We start from the raw sequence: 17964 nt of genomic DNA, 5'->3' as shown, positions 1-17964 counted from the left end.
TTCTTATGAGCGTAGGAGTGTCCTTATTTTTTTTTTTAATATTCAAGAAGAAAAAGATTGCAGCAAAAAAATACCCAATTCGAGAGGAAATTTATATATAAAGACTCACTCAAGGATGAAATTGATATTGCCACTAATTTCATCACTTGCCCACATTTTATCAACAAACTTGGACTCAGAATGCAAGAATAATTGGGGTTAAGCACAAAAGGCACATCCTGAAAAAAAAAATAGAAAAAAAACATTCTGGACAAAAACCTTAAGACGCAGTCATTCGACCAACAGTTAGAAGAATAAAAATAATCATTATATTAATTTTAAAGCTCACCACAATGTAAGTCATTGTGAAATGCACAATTTCATCACACAAATGACACTATAATTTTCCCCATTTTGGAGAAGGTCATCTCAAAAAATGGATATAATTGTTTATTTTGTAGTGTTGGTCAAATTGGATGGAAAAAGAGGTAGTCAATTATGACTAAAAATTCTATTCATAGACCGCAGAAAAGTGCCTAAAAAGATTTCTTTGTCATGGGAGGGCATGGAAAAAAAAACGAAGATGCTCAAACCTTCGTCATTGAGAGAGCCTTTTTGAAAATCCCATTGCAAACACAAGAGAATTGTGTGAGGGATTATTTATAGAGCGGTGTGACTCTAATTTAAAATTCTAACTTCTTTTCAAGAAGGCAACCTCTCCGGAGATGCATAAGGAATTCACATACCTATACGTATAGAGAATGAGGGAGAAAAAATATGAGGCTAGAAAAAGGGCATTCTATCTAACTTCTTGGAAAATTTCACAGCTAAACTTAGAAACTCTTCTTATTCTTAAACACAACCGTGCCAATAATAACAACGCACTGATTTTCTTTAGTTTTTTTTAATAAGTTAAGTTTTAACGTTTAAAACTCTCATATTTTTTGTAAAGTTAAGAATATTAAAAATGTTTCATAAACACTGGCCTTATATCATCTTTCACATCTTTGAAATATATAACTGATATTAGAAATTTTTTAATTAATTTATTATTTCAAAATGCCAAATTTAAAAAAAAAATTTAAAATTTAAAATTTTCTTTGTAGAATATTTACGTTTCATTGTTTTCTTTCTTTATTAGCAGAATAGTTGTAAATTGCTATATTAACTGTTCAATTACATGGTTCAATGAGAATTATTTAATTAGCATTGTATTTATATTTAAACACTATCGATAAAAGCCGCAAATATTAGTTTAAAAGATTAGTCATTTGTGGAGAAGTGAACAAACTTTAAGAAATATATTTTATATAAAAATGAAAATCATTTTTCAAGGAATATTTATATTATTGCTTCTGATTAAAGGTGAAACGTGATCTTTTTCGATATGTGGTTTAGTTTGAATACTGTAGTGAGATTATGTAAATACGGAAAGACACCTATGCTAGATGAATAGATATTTTTTAAGTTATCGCTCATATATTTCCCTAGTATGCAATAAAAGTAGATATTTTTGAAAATAATTTAATTAATAAACTTTATAAAATTATTTGAAATGTACAATTATTTTATTTCTATAAACATCTCACTTTGTAAATTATAATCATGACTAATTCATATTTAATACAAATTTCTTTTCTATTTCCACATGTGTTCTCTTTGCAGGATATTACTCAATAGCAGGTATTTAAAAATGTCATAAGGATTTTCGTATACACCAATAATAAAATTGTTGTTTCAGATCCGCACCCACTTCCAAAGCCTTATTTGCCTAAATGGCCAACAACAAAGCGGACTCCATCAAGTGAAATTCCATGTAAACGAACAGAATGTCCTTGGAGATATGAGTAAAAGGGTATACTAAATTTTATATTATGATTGGTTAGAAATGCAATGTTGTCCAATTTCAATTTTTAAAAAGCATTTTTTTGTTGATCTCGTAAATTGTTATGTAAGATTAGAATCACCGGTAACCCGTAGAAAAATTATTTTTATCTCATACTAATCTCTTTTCACTTCCTCTTCTAAGCAAAAATATATTCTTAAAGGGTTGACAACTCAAAAAATAAATGTCTATCAAATTCCTTGTTCATTTTAAGTATTCAAAATAGTATAATGTTTTTTAGAGAAAAACAGATTTAAGCATAATCCTCTATTCAATCCTATTTGCATAGTCATAGTAAATTTATTGAAAAGGTATATTTCACTAGTAAAATATGGAAACAATTTAATGTTCTAAAGATATTACCTTCCTCATATTTTTCTGTAAATTTGGTAAAATATATTTAATCTATTTCCATTACAGAACCATGAATAATACAGCTTTTTGACAATAAATTTCATTATAATTTTTTATCGTCCTTAAAGAAATAATTTAACAATAAGAGAACTGTACAAAATTTCGGACATTCGGACATCTTGCAATATCGAACATTTCATTTTTTTTCCTCAAAATTCCATAAATTTTTAGTTTTTCTTTAATTTCTAAAGGTTATTATTATTAAAATGTTAAAGAAATAAAAGAGAGTTGTCTCCACAATCTAGTTGCTGTAAAAAAATCTTGGGAAGACTTCTGAAAGGGCATGAGAATCCTAAAAATTTAGTGTCCGGTATAAGACACAAAGCTTATATTTATATTTCTGTTCAATTTTGAATGTATTATAAAAAATAAAGAAAACATATAGGGTAAGTGTACCAAATTTCGGCATAATTGTATGTAAGCGCCAAGGTCTTAAGTTTGAAATGTAATACTTTTAATACAGATTGATTTTTTTGTTAATTCTTTTTAAGAAGTGTTGCTTGGAACCTTCTACGTAGTTTAACATCTTTGTTTTCTCTAAAATCAATCTAACACATTTTAAAATGAATATAAATATAAACATAGCTTTGGGTGGTATTTCGGTCACCTCGATTTTCATAGTTCCTTGCCGTTCCGAAATTCTTAGTCTTTTCATATCATCTCGTTCCTAGAAGCGACATTTTTTGTTTGTTTTTGCACTGTATAATCTCTAAAGGGTGTAAAAACTAAAAATTTATGGAAAATTAAGGAACATAAGAAGTGGCCAAAATTGCAAACTGGTCTAAATTTGGCACAATTCCCCTGAAGTACTATTAAAGGTTCTGAACACACTTTTAAAATCTTAAGGTCACCTAAATAGTTTTCTAAACACTTGTAAAACTCTCTGGATTTTTGGATATCACGGTGAAGATTAGACAGATTTGATTTTTTGCGAAGGATTACTTTTTCTGTGATTGTGATAGTCCTGCTTTCTACAATGTTTCTTAGACGATGACCGATTCTGTCAATGTAGACGTTGCTCAATTCTGAGCAAGTATATTAAAATATTTTATGTTTCTAATCTTTCTAATAATAATAGAAATTTTCAGTTGAGTTATGAATTCTAATTGCTTGCAAATCCAATTAATTTTAACGACTTCTCACCAGAAACTAATTACACGTCTCAATATACTTATTGAATTTTGAGATTAACATTTAAAATAATGAATTACTTAGAAAGAATTAAATTTACATAAAAGTATGGAGCTGTCTAGAATCTTTGCCGTAAATCGAATTAAGTGCATTCATTTATATGGCACAGTGATGCGATCACTTTATAGCTTTTTAAATATTCTGGATTATTATTATTCAATATGATACAATGCAATGAAGGTGAGAAGCTATAAACACTTGTTTTCGATTTTTAAATTTCTGGCTATTTAATGAGTTAAATTGAAAATTATATGCGGTGCAATTGGGAAGATACGTAGACAATATTTTATCGCATAATTCAAGAATACAACTTCTGAAGGTCTCTTTTTCAGCATAAAAAATACATACTTAAACATCAGTAGTTGAAGTAACTTGGTTGACAAAGAAGCCACTTGAATGGCAAAATGCATAGATAAATGGTTCTCGATGGTGAAAGAATTGTGCTCCCATCATCGACTTGGCTAAAGTGGTACATCCTCAATTATCAATCACATTTTCACTGTTGCATGCTACAAAATGAGGGAAAGGGAAGATGGAGAAGAGTGTGCAAGGAGGGCCCTCAAGTCAATCTACCAATTCCTCACATAAAATCATCAACCAGCATAATTTAAATCTAATTCAATTGACTGCATCCCAATATAAGAAAGTAACTCAAGACACCCCGATTGCACACTCTGAAGATTTCTAATGTGCACTTTTGGTCTATATTAAGATTATGATCAACGACCCAATCTTTGGTGTTTGTTTGGCTTTTTCAAAAGACATTGGGCAGAATTTTGTTACAAAATGCAATAAAAACCAATCAACAATGTCTTTACAGTGGATTCCCAATAAACATTTTATATATATACATTCGCTTTATATATTGCAGAGATGGTTCTAGTTCAAATAACAAAAACAAACTGAACTGTATGCATTCCAAATAGGCCAAAAATAAATCGTCATAGGACACGCAAGACAACTTTCTCTCAAAAAAAAATTAAATAAAAGGAGATGTGGCCCTTCTATAAATGTAAAAGATGATGAAGTTGAGATGCTCCAAGACGTGTGGCGTTTAGTTATCTCCGGCATCTCAATTAATTTGCTTTAATTAGGCAAAACTACAAATTAATAAATTGTCTCTTCTGCTCTTCACTTTCAATTGCATGCCCCTCTTTTTGTCTCTCCATGCCACAATTCATGGAATTTAGATAAATTTTCACTTTGCTGAAAGATTTACACGCCACTTCATCATGTCATGTGGAAAAATCAAGAAATTCTCTTACCAATGCATCAAGAATACATATAACATCCAATTTTCTTCCCCTATTTATCCCCCAAAACTAAATAAATGAGAAAAATATCTATTCAACCCACACAATTTCCATACAAAATACCAATTGTCTTCAACAAACGGGATGTTTCCCAATACAATATAGACATTTCTAGTGTGAGACAAACATATCCACAAGACCTACATCAATTCGAATATGTTGAGTTTCCGCTTTTTGGTTGAATTGTATTGAGACATCAATTGCAGTCTCTCTTATGGCCAAAAAATATTGACATTCAGAGAGTGTCATCACAAGTGAAACAAGAAAAAAAACCACATCCACTCCAGAGACAACGTTGACCAGTAAATAAACTTCCTTTTCAATTTCTAGAACCTATAACTTTTCATATAAATAAAAATTTCTCAGTCAAGTCTCCCCAGAAACCCAGATGATTCAGAGCGAAAGTAAATTTTCAGACGGACGTTTTTTCTTTAGAATATATACTTTGGCATAGAATACACTCTGACGACACCATAAGATACACCCCATCCAATTAAAACTTATTCATTCTCTTTTGTTTCACACTCACAGTATAGCATTCCAATTGCATCAAACATCTGGAGAGATATTTATGCAATAAACTGACTCATATCCTCCCATGTTATCAAATACGGAATTGAAGGCAAGGGGTAATTGAGCTAAAAGAAAAATGTACACTACATATTTTTTCTTCAATTAATACGTGAGTAACTGCATAATTATATTAGCAACCTGAATAATGCCGCAAAATCGTAAATGAAAAATTTTATTTTGGATTTCCTATAGCACAATAAACCTGAATGAAGAGTTATGGGTTAAGGGGCTCTTAACAAGAAATTTAGCCACAAGATTTAACCATTATATTATAATAACTTCTTTGTTTTGTTTCTTATAATGGCAGAGGAATATGTACTTGCCTACACAATTACATAGGGGACAGTGGGGCTCCTTGAAATGGAGTATTTTTGATATCGTGCTTTTTTCTCCTATTTTTAAATGGAATTGAATAATACCATGATATAATTCATCTAGACAATCCAATTGTGAATAAGCTAAATTGCATTAGGATAAGCCTCAATTCCTTATAAGGTTAGGAGAGAAAAGCCCAATTTCAAAGGTCCCCATTTCCAAAGTGCCTCACTTCCCCCTATAATAGCTTTTCAAAGTTTAACTGATTTTACTTATAGTTTAGAAATCAAATATATTTGTATTTAATATAATTAGGTGTGATTCCTTCTAATCATACCTATTAATAACATTGAAAAAATATTTTAGGCTATATTTCGCATAGGAATGTAATTTTTGAAGATTAATGTTTTTTTTTCTAAAAAAATACGCAAATACTAGAAGGTTTTAGCACACGTATACGAGTATAATAATAAGTTATACAGTACCCGCTCTCTAATCCGGATCGCCGTAATCCGGACGAGTTATCGACGGTTACATTTAAAATCAGTTTGAGGTCATGTATGCATGTGTGTTCAACAATGAAAATGAATTATCCTGTGATGTTTTTGTTTAATAAATGAAGTATAATAGCGTAGAATTTTAAGCTTCTTTAAAACTTTTATTCTAATTCTACAAAACAAACTTGCATTATATTTTCAAGACGTTAAACAAATTCAAAAAATCCATCCGGATTACGAAGCGGACATCTGTCATTTTGTGTTCCAATCATCCGGATTACAAAGCGAGCACTGTAGTTAACTTAAAGCTTCGTCCGATATTAAACTTTTTTATTCATGACGAGAAAATAGAATAAAACTTAATTATTGTTCATTAGTAAAAATAAAGGGGGCAAATTGATCCAATTATTAAAAATGAAAGGATCATCGAGGATCCTTTAAAAGTGTCCCTGTTTTGACACTTATTAACCTCCGGAATAAACGAACAAAAACACTGATAAAGTCATCTTTGGTGTTCGCTCAGATGAGAGAAATATGGTATCAGTAATAAGTTTGTGATAAAACATAATCTGACGTAATAAATTTTCATACAAAATTTCAAGAGATACTAGTGATCCTTTCAAAGGTTCAAATACTATCCATCCTTTCGAAAAGGATCAATTTGACACTTTTACTTTTACCAGTGCAGTGTTCTTTTTCTCTTCACTTTTTTGTAATCTATTTTCCAGAAAAAAATGATACTTATACTTTTAATGCCTTGGCCATTTTAATACTGCATATATCTCTTTTCGGACCGTAACATATCAATAGCTAGTCAATTTCACGATTCTTTGACAAAAAATACCTTAGTTCAGGAATTAATCAGGCTCCTGCTAAGAATATTTTAGATTTGGACGTCCTTATATTTTGTAATCATCCACAAAAATCGGATTTTTGTTGATTCTAAATAGTCAAAAAAAATTTTTTCCCAAAGTGCCTGTATTTTCCTTTGGGTAACTGGAGACCCAAAGGATGCGAAAGATTTAAATCGTTTAGGTTGGCCCTAGAATTGACAAAAAAACGCACAAACCATCAGCAAGTTGGGCATATGTATCATATATAACAAATTGCAGTACTTCCATCAGTTAATTAATTTCTTTTAAATTTTAAATCGTCCTTACAACAAAAGTTTAATCTATTTTTTATCAATTTATTTGTATATTCTGAATTTGTCTTGATTTAGGGGGTGATCACGATAATATTTTGATTTCGTTAAATCCCTCAAAACCATTTCCTCTATTAAATTGTACATTTCATCTCAACTATTATCTCCCCCTTGGTGGCCACAACAATAAACTTTGAAGACAAAGAATGTGAGAAAAGTATCAGTGTAGTTGGAAGAGATATGTGAAATGAAATAGTGCAAAGGGAAATAAAAAAAATTCATGGCAAAAGAGGGATTCTCGGAAAGGATCACAATATTCCTTTTAGGAAGGTTTATGAAAAAAAGCAACATCTACAGTTTAAATCAGTTGGGAGAGTGTATCAATAAACACACGGCATATAGAACTGCATACAACTTCTTTGCTTCTTTTTTTTTGTAACTGAGCACCCTCAAAAAAGAAAGAGACTCACTAAAAATGTATAGCATTTAACAATAGAAATCTCTATGGACACAATAAAAGCACCCCTATAGTCATCAAGAGACATTCCTAAATGGCCGGGAAAATATTAATCTCTGAATGGTTTCTCGGCTTTTCCGTTTGGCAAATTTAGCTAAAGTCAGTGTGAAAAATGGTTTTCCCCTCTTGGCAAATTTTATGTCCTCAAGATTTTTCACCCTCAACCTTTTTTTCCTCAACATCCCTCTGCCCTCCCCCATGTGACATTTCCCACTTGTCTTCATTCAACAAATTTATTTATCCTTTAGCCTCATCTCGAACCCTCATTGAAAGTGCATGTTTAATTTTTGTGCACGGAAATCCTTCCATATGGAGTAAATTACGGGGCTTTTCCCTCAATATCCTACATATACATGTGATTGCAATGAGATGGAGAAATATGCGGGAGGTGGCAATAACCTTTCTTTCTTCATCTTATACAATTCTTCAGTTAATCTCTTTTTCATTATATTCAGTTAGTTTCCCCTTCTATGCCCTGTTTCACTTGTCTCTCTGCACAAAATTTTCCCCCACGGCATTTTTCACTTTTTTTTTCCATGCCACACATTTCACAAGATGCATAGTCTCTGTACCACACATCATGAAAAATCCACAAGATTTGTTCCCTCTTAGTAAAGTTTCTTGCACCATCCGGGAGTACCCCATTTCAACAGTCATCTACGTATAGGAAGTTCTTTTTTGCATTCTTCCAAAAACTAATGCATATTGATGAAAAGCTATTTTTATATTCTCATCCCAAAACTACAGGGTGTCCCAAAGAAAGTGTCTAAATTCTCTAAATATTAGTTGTATTATAAAAAGACATACTTCATAAATATTTATAGATAGTGATGAACAATTTAAATTTTAATAATGTATCGAGTAATGAGTAATTTTCTTCTCATATTGGAAAAAGGCAGTGATAAGCTTATCAGGACGTGTAGTAGCTGTGATTCCAAAAATCAGATCAATGAACTGCCAGAGATCGTCAACATATAAATATGATGCTTTTTATAACTAGTGAGTTTTCTTTGTTAAAGTTAAAGCTTTTCTTGGGCGGCAAAGATTATTTTTAAAAAGGGGTGGCAAAGTGTCCCAGGCTTTGCGAAATGTTCGAGCTCATGACTTAGATAATATGCCTCAAAAGTACTTTTTGCATCATTTATCATTTATCAGTTCACAACCGATCTAAACCGATTCATAAATCACTAAATTGCTAAAAATATCTTAGGGGTAATATAAGTTGAATTTTAGATGAAAATTCGGATAAATATTTTAAAAAAAAAGCGATAAGAATCGATTTAGGCTTGTCAGGAATTCCTTTTCAACTTTCAAAACCTTATCAACTATCCATCACATTATATGAATCGGTTTAGAAATACGCTCTCTAGAGCCTTTTTAAACTTTGACCTTGAAAAACCATTAGGGTAAGTGTGCCAAATTTCGGTCAGCTTCTAATTTCGGCCACTTTGAGTGTAATTTCAATGAATTAATTTTGATTTTAAATTTTTATTCATTTTAGGACGTATTAACACAAAAATCATTAAATTTTAGGTATAATTTGAATTTAAATTGCGTTGTAACTCAGTGTGAAAAGTCTTACAAAAAATGTGACAGATCGATTGTATTTCTAGTAGTCTTACGATTTGTGGTGAAGTGCAGAAGGTTTTCCTTCGGTGTTTTTCATGAAAATTGATTACTTTTCAAAGTATATACGGTGAGGTAGTGTTGCCTATTCCGGCAACATCTTTTGCTTTCCTAAATTTCTTATTCATTTTATGTTTTCTTTTTCAATTTCTGAGTTCTACAATGTCCAGAGAAAAAAACCATCGCTTCTATGAAAAAGATGATGTGGAAAAGGCATTGGAAGAGTTCATGAAGGGCAAATTGCTACGGGAATCTGCGCGTAAATTTGAGATGCTACTCTTCAGGTCTTCAGGACAAATTACACAGAAGATCTCATGTATTGTGGGTCATATAAACGTATTAAACTAAATATTAAACTCGTTCCGTTTGACGTTTTGAAATTTTCTGTCCATTGAGTCACAAAAAGTGGTCAGAAAAAAGGTGGCCGGAATTTCACACAAAATGGCCCGAATACTACCCAAAGCAATGTTCATATTTTTATTAATTTTTCAATATTTTAGGAAGTGATTTAAAGAAAAGGATGATAAACCAGTCTTCAAGGTTCCAAACAACCCTCCCGAAAAGGAAGTAACAAAAAATAACAATAAGAATTAAAAATAATGCATTTCAAACTTAGGACTTCGGTGCTTATATGCAACTATGCCGAAATTTGGCACATTTACCCTATTAGGAATGATCCAACGGCATTTTCATATAAGTACGAAATGTCCGTCTGGGTATCTCTAAAACCGGAGGCAGTTAAAATCCCGAACACCAAAATCCCGAACGGATCAAAATCCCGAAAGCCAAAATCCCGAATTTAAAAATCCTTAAAGGGATGAAATTATACGGCGGATAATGTGTAGAATAATTTCTCAAGACACAGAAAATTTCCCTTTTGCGAGTTATTCGTTTCTTATTCTGAGCCATCGAAATTTAGTAAATAAGCGGAAGTCCAAAAAATTCTTAATGGATAAAAATTGTGAAATATTCTTTAAAACACAAATATTAAGAAAAAAAAGGTCCTTCTTCTTCCAGGAATTGCTTAATCGAATTTACTAACTTCCTTAAAGGATTAATCCCTAAGCCTAAAGCCAATATAGCACTAAAACACAATTGAGATCATTTCATCCAAGCCACTCTGTAATGTATACAAAATATGAAATTCTCAATATGTGCAAGACATTCAAAAATCATCACTTATGGTTATTTTTTTGCTTTTAGCCCTATTGTAAGAAGTAAGTTTACTTTCAATATTCAAATATTCAAAGCAGTGTGAAGTTGTAAATTGATTTAACACGATGCAAATGTATTTGGACGCAGAGAGTCTCAGAGGCACTAACTTTGAATCAATAGAATTCTACTTGAGATTAAAATCATCCTACTGCCCATAAACCACTGTTTCCATTTTCAATAAAGCCCACTCGACATAGTACAAAAAAAAATAAGAAGTGGTGTGCAATTCTCAAGGGCTCATTCATCAATTTCGCACAGAAAATTCCATCATCTTGAGACGTCCTCAAGAAATGAATATATATGTAGAAAAAACCCATGTAGGGGCTAGACAATAAAGGAAAAAGTCTACTCACTTTGCAGAGAGCCACTCCTGTATCCAGACGATCCATAAAGTTGTCCACATTTATTCGCAATTCCGGATACATGGTATTTAGCCATTCAGCTAAATCTTCCCGCATAGCGTAGAGGTATTCCTCACTGGATTTGAAAGGGCGATATGGACGTGCCTCGAGTAGTACAGTGGCCATTTTTGCTGCAATACCAAAGAAAGGAAGGAGTTAAAATTCCTGAATCCTAATTCCCCACGTGGTTGCAGGACTCAGAGCGCATTCGCCTGACTGCAACTCCCCGATAAAAGTGGAACAGGAGGAATGTCTGTGATATTGCGGGTGTTCAACCAGACACTTTACATTATGGAAATTTAGCTTAAACTGCAAATGGCAGGGAAATCATTTCTCATTTGCCACAATTTACCTAATGCAGAAATGGGATTAAAATCACTCAGGCTGATGGGAAAAGGCTAAGGGGTTGATGTAATATGAACAAATGATTTATGAGAATTTGATACAGAACATTACTGAACGTTATGCTCTACCAAATCAGTGAAATCCTACAGATTTTGAACGTTTCAGTTCATAAAATGTTTATTTTTTCTTCAGTTTTCCGTGCAATACTTGAAAATTTCTTAATAAAATATTAAATAATGTAGGGGAATCTTTAAAATATGGCTTTTTTCTCCTATTATTAAACGGAACTGGGCCTTATTGTAATTAAATTTAGCTTCATAATTGATTCGTGCGATTCGTGGAACTAAATTACATCATGGTAAGGTTCAATTTTATTTAAGAATATGAGAAAAAAGCCCTATTTCAAAAGTGCCCCAATTCAAAGGTGCCCCACTCCCCCTCTAGTAGGCAAAATCTGAAGTTTTTGAATTTAAAAAAATATATATAGACAAAAATAGGATTTAAAAAAAATCCAATATTTTCTTCCAACCAAATTTTACTGAAACATTACAAACTATTTTCTATAATATTAAAAATAATAAATATTTCAATAAAACAAAGTTTTAAAGGCATGAATTGGGAAGTTTTAATATTTGATAGATTTCATTGAACTTTTGCTAACTTATTTATGAAGCTTTTTAAATTGTTATTGCTCAAACTCCACAGAGAGAACAAAATCCTTTGAGGTGTCATATTTTAGTATAATTTCAGACTTTCATCAAACTTGTTATTAAAAGTAAAATTAATTAACTTTTTATGGATCAGATAAGAAAAATCATAGCAAAAAAGACAGTTTTAAAGTTTTCCCAAAAATTCTAAAATTTTAAAACCATTTTGAACAAATTTTGACATTTTAAGGTATTTTCTTCTTAGAGCTTTTCTTAACATTTCAGTTTCATAATATCTTGAAAAATGCAGCGCTTTAGCAATCTTTCTGGTGTTACATATCTGACCGATATTAAAAAATATATAGTAGGGGAGACTGGGGCGAAAAGTCACAAATTGAAAATTTTAAAATTCAATATCTTCCAAGATAAAAGAGATAGCGGCTTAAAATTTTTTTATGGATAGCCTCCATAGACCTTCTTCAAAGTCACAAGTTTCTTAGAATTCGAACAAGAATTTCAGAAAATAAAAAAAATATTGAAATTTTTAGCCCATTTTTTAAAATGTTTTGCTTACAGCAGATATCAATTTTGACCTATTTATTTTCCAAAATTGATGCACTGGTAAATATTTCCTAAATGATTTGGACTCTTTGAATACGAAACCACTATTTATTTTAGGATTTTACAAAGATTCTTTTCTCCAGGATTCCTTTTATTAAAAATGACGACTTGGGGTAAAAAGTAACAAAAGGTATGGAGCAAAAAGTAACAAAGACCGAAGCAATTTCTGATGTGTCACCGCAAGAAGAAACGTCATTTCCATGTTTCGCCGATTTTTGTTTGCATTGGTCAAACGATTAGCAGTCTCTTGTGTGTTTTTTCTAAAATAGCTTGAAAATCACTTTTCTCGTTCAGATAGAGAAAACTGTGTTTTAAAACTGTGTATGTAGAGGAATAAATTTTCTATAAAAATATGTCACCTAGCTATTTTTTTTCAAATTTACGAAAGCCCAAAATATCAAAATATGATAACATCCCATACCTGGTATTATTTGCCCCAGCATTTTTGAGAATGGTCACAAAATTACCTTTTAGAAAACAGCTCGATAAATGTATTTCCTTACACAATAGAGGAAAATGACTTTCACAAAGTTGTAGAGCAGTAAATTACCAATAAAACTGCACTGATTAGAAATTTCTAGGGCGCTAGGGTAGCTTGTAAAAAAATAAAATATCCGTTTTGTGACTTTTTGCCCCAGTCTCCCCTACAAATAAAACTGAAAGGTTAAACGAGCCTTAATCCTTTACTTTAAGTCGCAAAATCAATTTTTATTATATCTTTAAATATTTCTAATTTCGATTAATCGATTTTGATGTTCTCTTCAGTGAATCTATATTACTCAGAAAAAAATATTTCGTAAAATTTTTCGTAAATGTTTGTGAATTCATATTGTGGACTTACTAAATGCTCGTAAATTGTATAACTCACTAAAAAATTCGTAAAAGTTTGTAGGTATTTTTGCACAAAGATTATTCGTAACATGGTCATTTGACAAGCATTTTTTGTTATTCTTTTAATAAAAAATACTTGCTTTCTTTTAAAAATCTGTTCGTAGGGTAAGTGTGCCAAATTTCGGCATAGTTGCATGCAAGCGTCAAAGTCTCAAGTTTGAAATGTAATATTTTAAATACAAATTGATTTTTTTTTATTCTTTCTTTTGTAAGAGTGTTGCTTGGAACCTTGTAAAGAGTTTACCGTCTTTATTTATTCTAAAATCATTCTTAATACATTTTAAAATGAATAAAAATATAGGCATAGCTTTGGTGCCCTATTTCGACCACCTTCATTCTCATAGTTCTTTGCCCTTCGGGAATTCTTCCAATGTCTTTTTCACGTCATCTCGTTTGTCGAAGCAACATTTTTTGTTATAACCCCTAGAGTACGTAAAATCTAAAAGTTCATGGAAATTCGAGGAACAAAGAAGGTGGCCGAAATTGCAAGCTGGCCGGAATTTGGCACACTTACCCTATATTTTTATTTGTCTGATAAAATTTTACGAACAAATGACAAGTTTGTACTTTTTTCACAAATATTGTTCGTAACATGATCATTTAACGAGCATTTTTTGTACTTTTGCAAACATTTGTTCGTAAATGTTCGTAAAGACACTGGGTAAACAAAAAATGTTCGTAAAATTTCATCATTTGTTCGTAGAATGTTCGTCAGACAAACAGAAATTTACAAACAAATGACAAAATGCTACAAACGTGTTTTTGTGTGTTTACGAACATATGTTTGTAAAAGTACAAAAAATGTTCGTCAAGTGATCATGTTACGAACAATGTTGGTGAAAAAAACAAACTTTTACGAGCTTGTTTGTGGGTTATACGATTTACGAGCATTTCGTAAGTCTCCAATAGGAATTCTTTAACTTTAAAATTTTGAATTTAATTTTTTTCCAATAAAACTTTCACTGATTGGAAATATTTGCAACAATTAAGCTGACTAATCAGAAATGGTATAAGAAGTCTTGTTCATCATCAATCAGAAAATGATTGGGTCAAATTTGAATTTCACTTTAAAATTATTTTAATCACTTTATATAACAATCGACCTAACCACTGATTCATAGGCCATCTGATAAGAATTTCTTCTATGGGAAACAATTAACTTGTTTCCTTTACGTATTAATCATCATTGAGAGAAAGAGAGAGTGAAACCACTGAATATGACCAATATGACTATGAAAATCCATCATTAAAAATGTGAATCTTATAATGACATAATGAGCAATTTTTCATTTAAAAATCTATTAATTTTACCTAGAGGTTTTTGTACAGAGTCTATGAATTGAATATCTCCGGCAAAAACCTGAAGAAGTATCCTGAAAGTTTTGTTTTTTATTAGTGTAAGTTAATTAAGATATTATTACCTGGTTTTGGGACTGGCACTAAATCCGCCCCCCAAAATTCAAATTAGATAATAAATGAAGGGGTGTAAACCTCTGATCAGACAAGTATTAATGGATTTCTCTCTCATAAAATTGACTGACTAGACAGCTGTCTTCGTATAGTCCAAACTTTAAAAAATAAAATTATTTTATGAAAGTCAACTTGAGACCAAATTAAGTTGAAAAATTGCGATATGCGCTGCTTTATAGGAATGTCACCTTTAAAAATAAGTGTTCAGGTGAAATGCAGAAATAGAAGTGATTTTAACTAAAACATATACTCGTTTGAGTTGTTCACCCTCGAGGAGTGGAATAAATTACCATATTCCATTTAATCACCCAGGGAGGTATTTTGATGAATTTCACTAATAAAATATTGAAAAAAAAATTCCGGGAATGCAAGTTTTGCACAAAACTTGAGGATTTCCCTTTTTTATAAAATAAAATTGAACTTACAATGGGGAAAAAATTCTTCTTGTGGTATTGAAATTAACAAACGATAGAGAAACGCGAAATTCCTCAATTTCAGTGGCATGGACTATCGATTCAGCATTTTCATGTTACCAACTTGTGGTTGAAGGTGACATGAATAAATTGTTGAAGTTCTTAGAAGGTGGATGATTTTCTTGGAGTTGTATGTGTGTGGAAAAAATAGAGAAAACTATCGTCTGTCTAGACGATTTTCACCATTTCCCCATCAGACTTCTGGGGGATGACGCTACTGGAAAAACTCCAATTCATTGGAAATGGACAGAGATCAGAGGAGCATTTTGCATGGAAAAATTCCCAAGACAGCATTATGTGACCCATTTCGTTTCTATTTCATGTTTTTGATGGTACTGCTGAAATTCTAACTGAGCAAGAGGAGCAGGTATTTTGGCCTGGCGTCTCATGCTGACCGCCCGGCAATGTGCAATTGAGTAATTTCCACCATGTAACGCGTTTGTGTTTAATTTTGTGCTTGAAATGTGTGTTTAAATTTAATAGTGATTCTCCCCAAGTTCCTGGTTATATGACCCACATTCCTTGCCTGTCTCACTTTTGGCACTATCTGGTGCAAGGAGAGTTTGGCCAAGGCGACAAAAAAAACCCTCAAACTTCTTATCACTTCACTGAATAATCACAAAGAGTATGTGGCAGTTGAAACAATGGAACAAAAGGAACAAAACATCATTTTGCTTACTCTAATCACTCAGTGGGTTTTTCAACTTAAACGACTGTTAATTATTTCTTGGCACGTTCTTTTAGCATTTCGCCAGGAAATCAATTAATTTTCGGCATTGGATTGTGGAACTAATATTGTCTAGTATTGCTCAGGTGGTAATAAAATAAACTCAATTATTACCTTATTTTCGCAGATCCTTATCAACCAATCAATCTCGCAAGTCTCGTCACTGATAGTGACTTATCGTGTTTGGTGAATGGTCGACGAAAAAAAAAGTAAGTGAGAAGAATAGCACTTTTCTGTCCACACAATTGATAAGCTCTATGATAAAAATTCAGGTTGTTTTACCCAAAAAATTTCTCCACAAAAATTACACTATTTCTTCTTTTTTTTTCAATAGTTGGGTGTGCAAGGCAAAATGACTCATTCGTCGGCACTTTTGCGCGTTTTTGCCAGACGGAAGGAAAAATGTGCGAATCCGTAGAATAATTAATAATATCACTCATCCAAAGTTTTGTCTCACAGTCATTCGATATGAACAGTTTGTTACGCGTCGACGACAAAAAAAATATATAATAGAGAATTTGCAGGGAGCAAAAGTGATTATAGGCGCCTCCAAACGAAAATAAAACGCTCTGGCAAAAATAAATCTGAGAGCCGGCGCTCAATCTGGTGGCTTTCTTAGCGCTGAATTACATGCGATTACCACATTATGCATAAGGCAGATTTATCAAATAGTCCAAAAGATTATACAGAGTATATGAATTATTTTGTGACTTTGACACACCACAAGGGAGATAATATTTCTTGCAATCAGAGTGTTAAATGCGCGCATGCGCACAGAAACACTTGCTAAAACCGTCTTCACCAAACCGGAGACTGCAGTTGACTGAAGTCGGAGAACTCTCGCTGCACGGTGTCTAGTCTCTCGGCTGTTGGCTATCGCTCCTACCCCGGAGAGACGCACAATTGGCCAGAGTGGGACAACCTTCAATGGCTCCACAGACCTAAGAGGAACAACAACACTCTCTACAGTCGCGTTGCTGGAGAAGTTATTGGCATACACTGAATGTTCCTTTTTTCTGGCGGGAGAGATACCCAGCTCCATGACCTCCCTGCGCGCCCAAATCAACATAGCCCTCGTCCACGGAGATGGCAGAAAAGATTCTAAATTCTAGCCAAAAATAAAAAGAACAAATTTGCTCTCCATTTCATTCGCAATCAAATTCACATCAAAGCTAATGATGGACTTTAAAATTTAAAGGGTTTGTTCAAATTGGAATCCTATTGTTAATTCTTTCGCATCCTTTGGGAGTCTGAGTACCCAAAGAAAAAAAAAAGAATCTCACTTAATTCTGAAAAAAAAAACAATTTTCATCTATTTAGAATTGAATCCGATGTTTGTGGATGATTGCAAACGGATATTCAAATTTAGGATATTTTTAGTATAGGAGCCTGAATCAGGCTGCCTGATCAATTCCTGAGCTAAGATATTTTTGATCAAAAAATCGCGAAATTGGTTCGCTGGATAAATGTTATGGTCCGGAAAGAGTTAACAGCGATAGTCTCAGAAATCTGTTGAATATTTTTTCAATACTTGTTCTTAAAATGCATAAAGTTAAAAATAAACAATAAGTACTCTTGATTTCTTAAATAAAAAATCTTAGAATATGCAAAAAAGTGAAAAAAAAATGTAAAATTCAAACATAAAATATTTCAAAAATCGTCAGTGAACCTATGAATAAAAAAAATGTTTGTTAAAGAATATTAAAGGAAGACGCCTAAC

The 17964-nt window shown here is 32.1% G+C and overlaps 1 protein-coding gene across 2 annotated transcripts in view; it reads right to left on the bottom strand.

Annotated features, from left to right (window-relative positions):
* LOC129806868 (GAS2-like protein pickled eggs) overlaps positions 1–17088 on the bottom strand; it is an 89741-nt gene extending 72653 nt beyond the window's left edge. Inside the window, exons 1-2 of one of the 2 annotated variants that reach the window (XM_055855680.1) lie at positions 16359–17088; positions 11023–11201 (exon numbers count right to left, since the gene is read on the bottom strand). In XM_055855680.1, the coding sequence (XP_055711655.1) occupies positions 11023–11196 (174 nt within the window). In that variant the 5' untranslated portion in view covers positions 11197–11201; positions 16359–17088. Of the gene's footprint in view, positions 1–11022; positions 11202–16196; positions 16217–16358 lie in introns of those variants that run through there. The other variant, XM_055855688.1, reaches the window with a different exon arrangement.
* Positions 17089–17964: the final 876 nt, after the last annotated feature.

This window comes from Phlebotomus papatasi, chromosome 1 (genome assembly GCF_024763615.1).
Source record: "Phlebotomus papatasi isolate M1 chromosome 1, Ppap_2.1, whole genome shotgun sequence".
In the NCBI taxonomy this organism is placed as follows: Eukaryota; Metazoa; Arthropoda; class Insecta; order Diptera; family Psychodidae; genus Phlebotomus; species Phlebotomus papatasi.
This window is presented reverse-complemented; position numbering and strand designations above follow the sequence as displayed.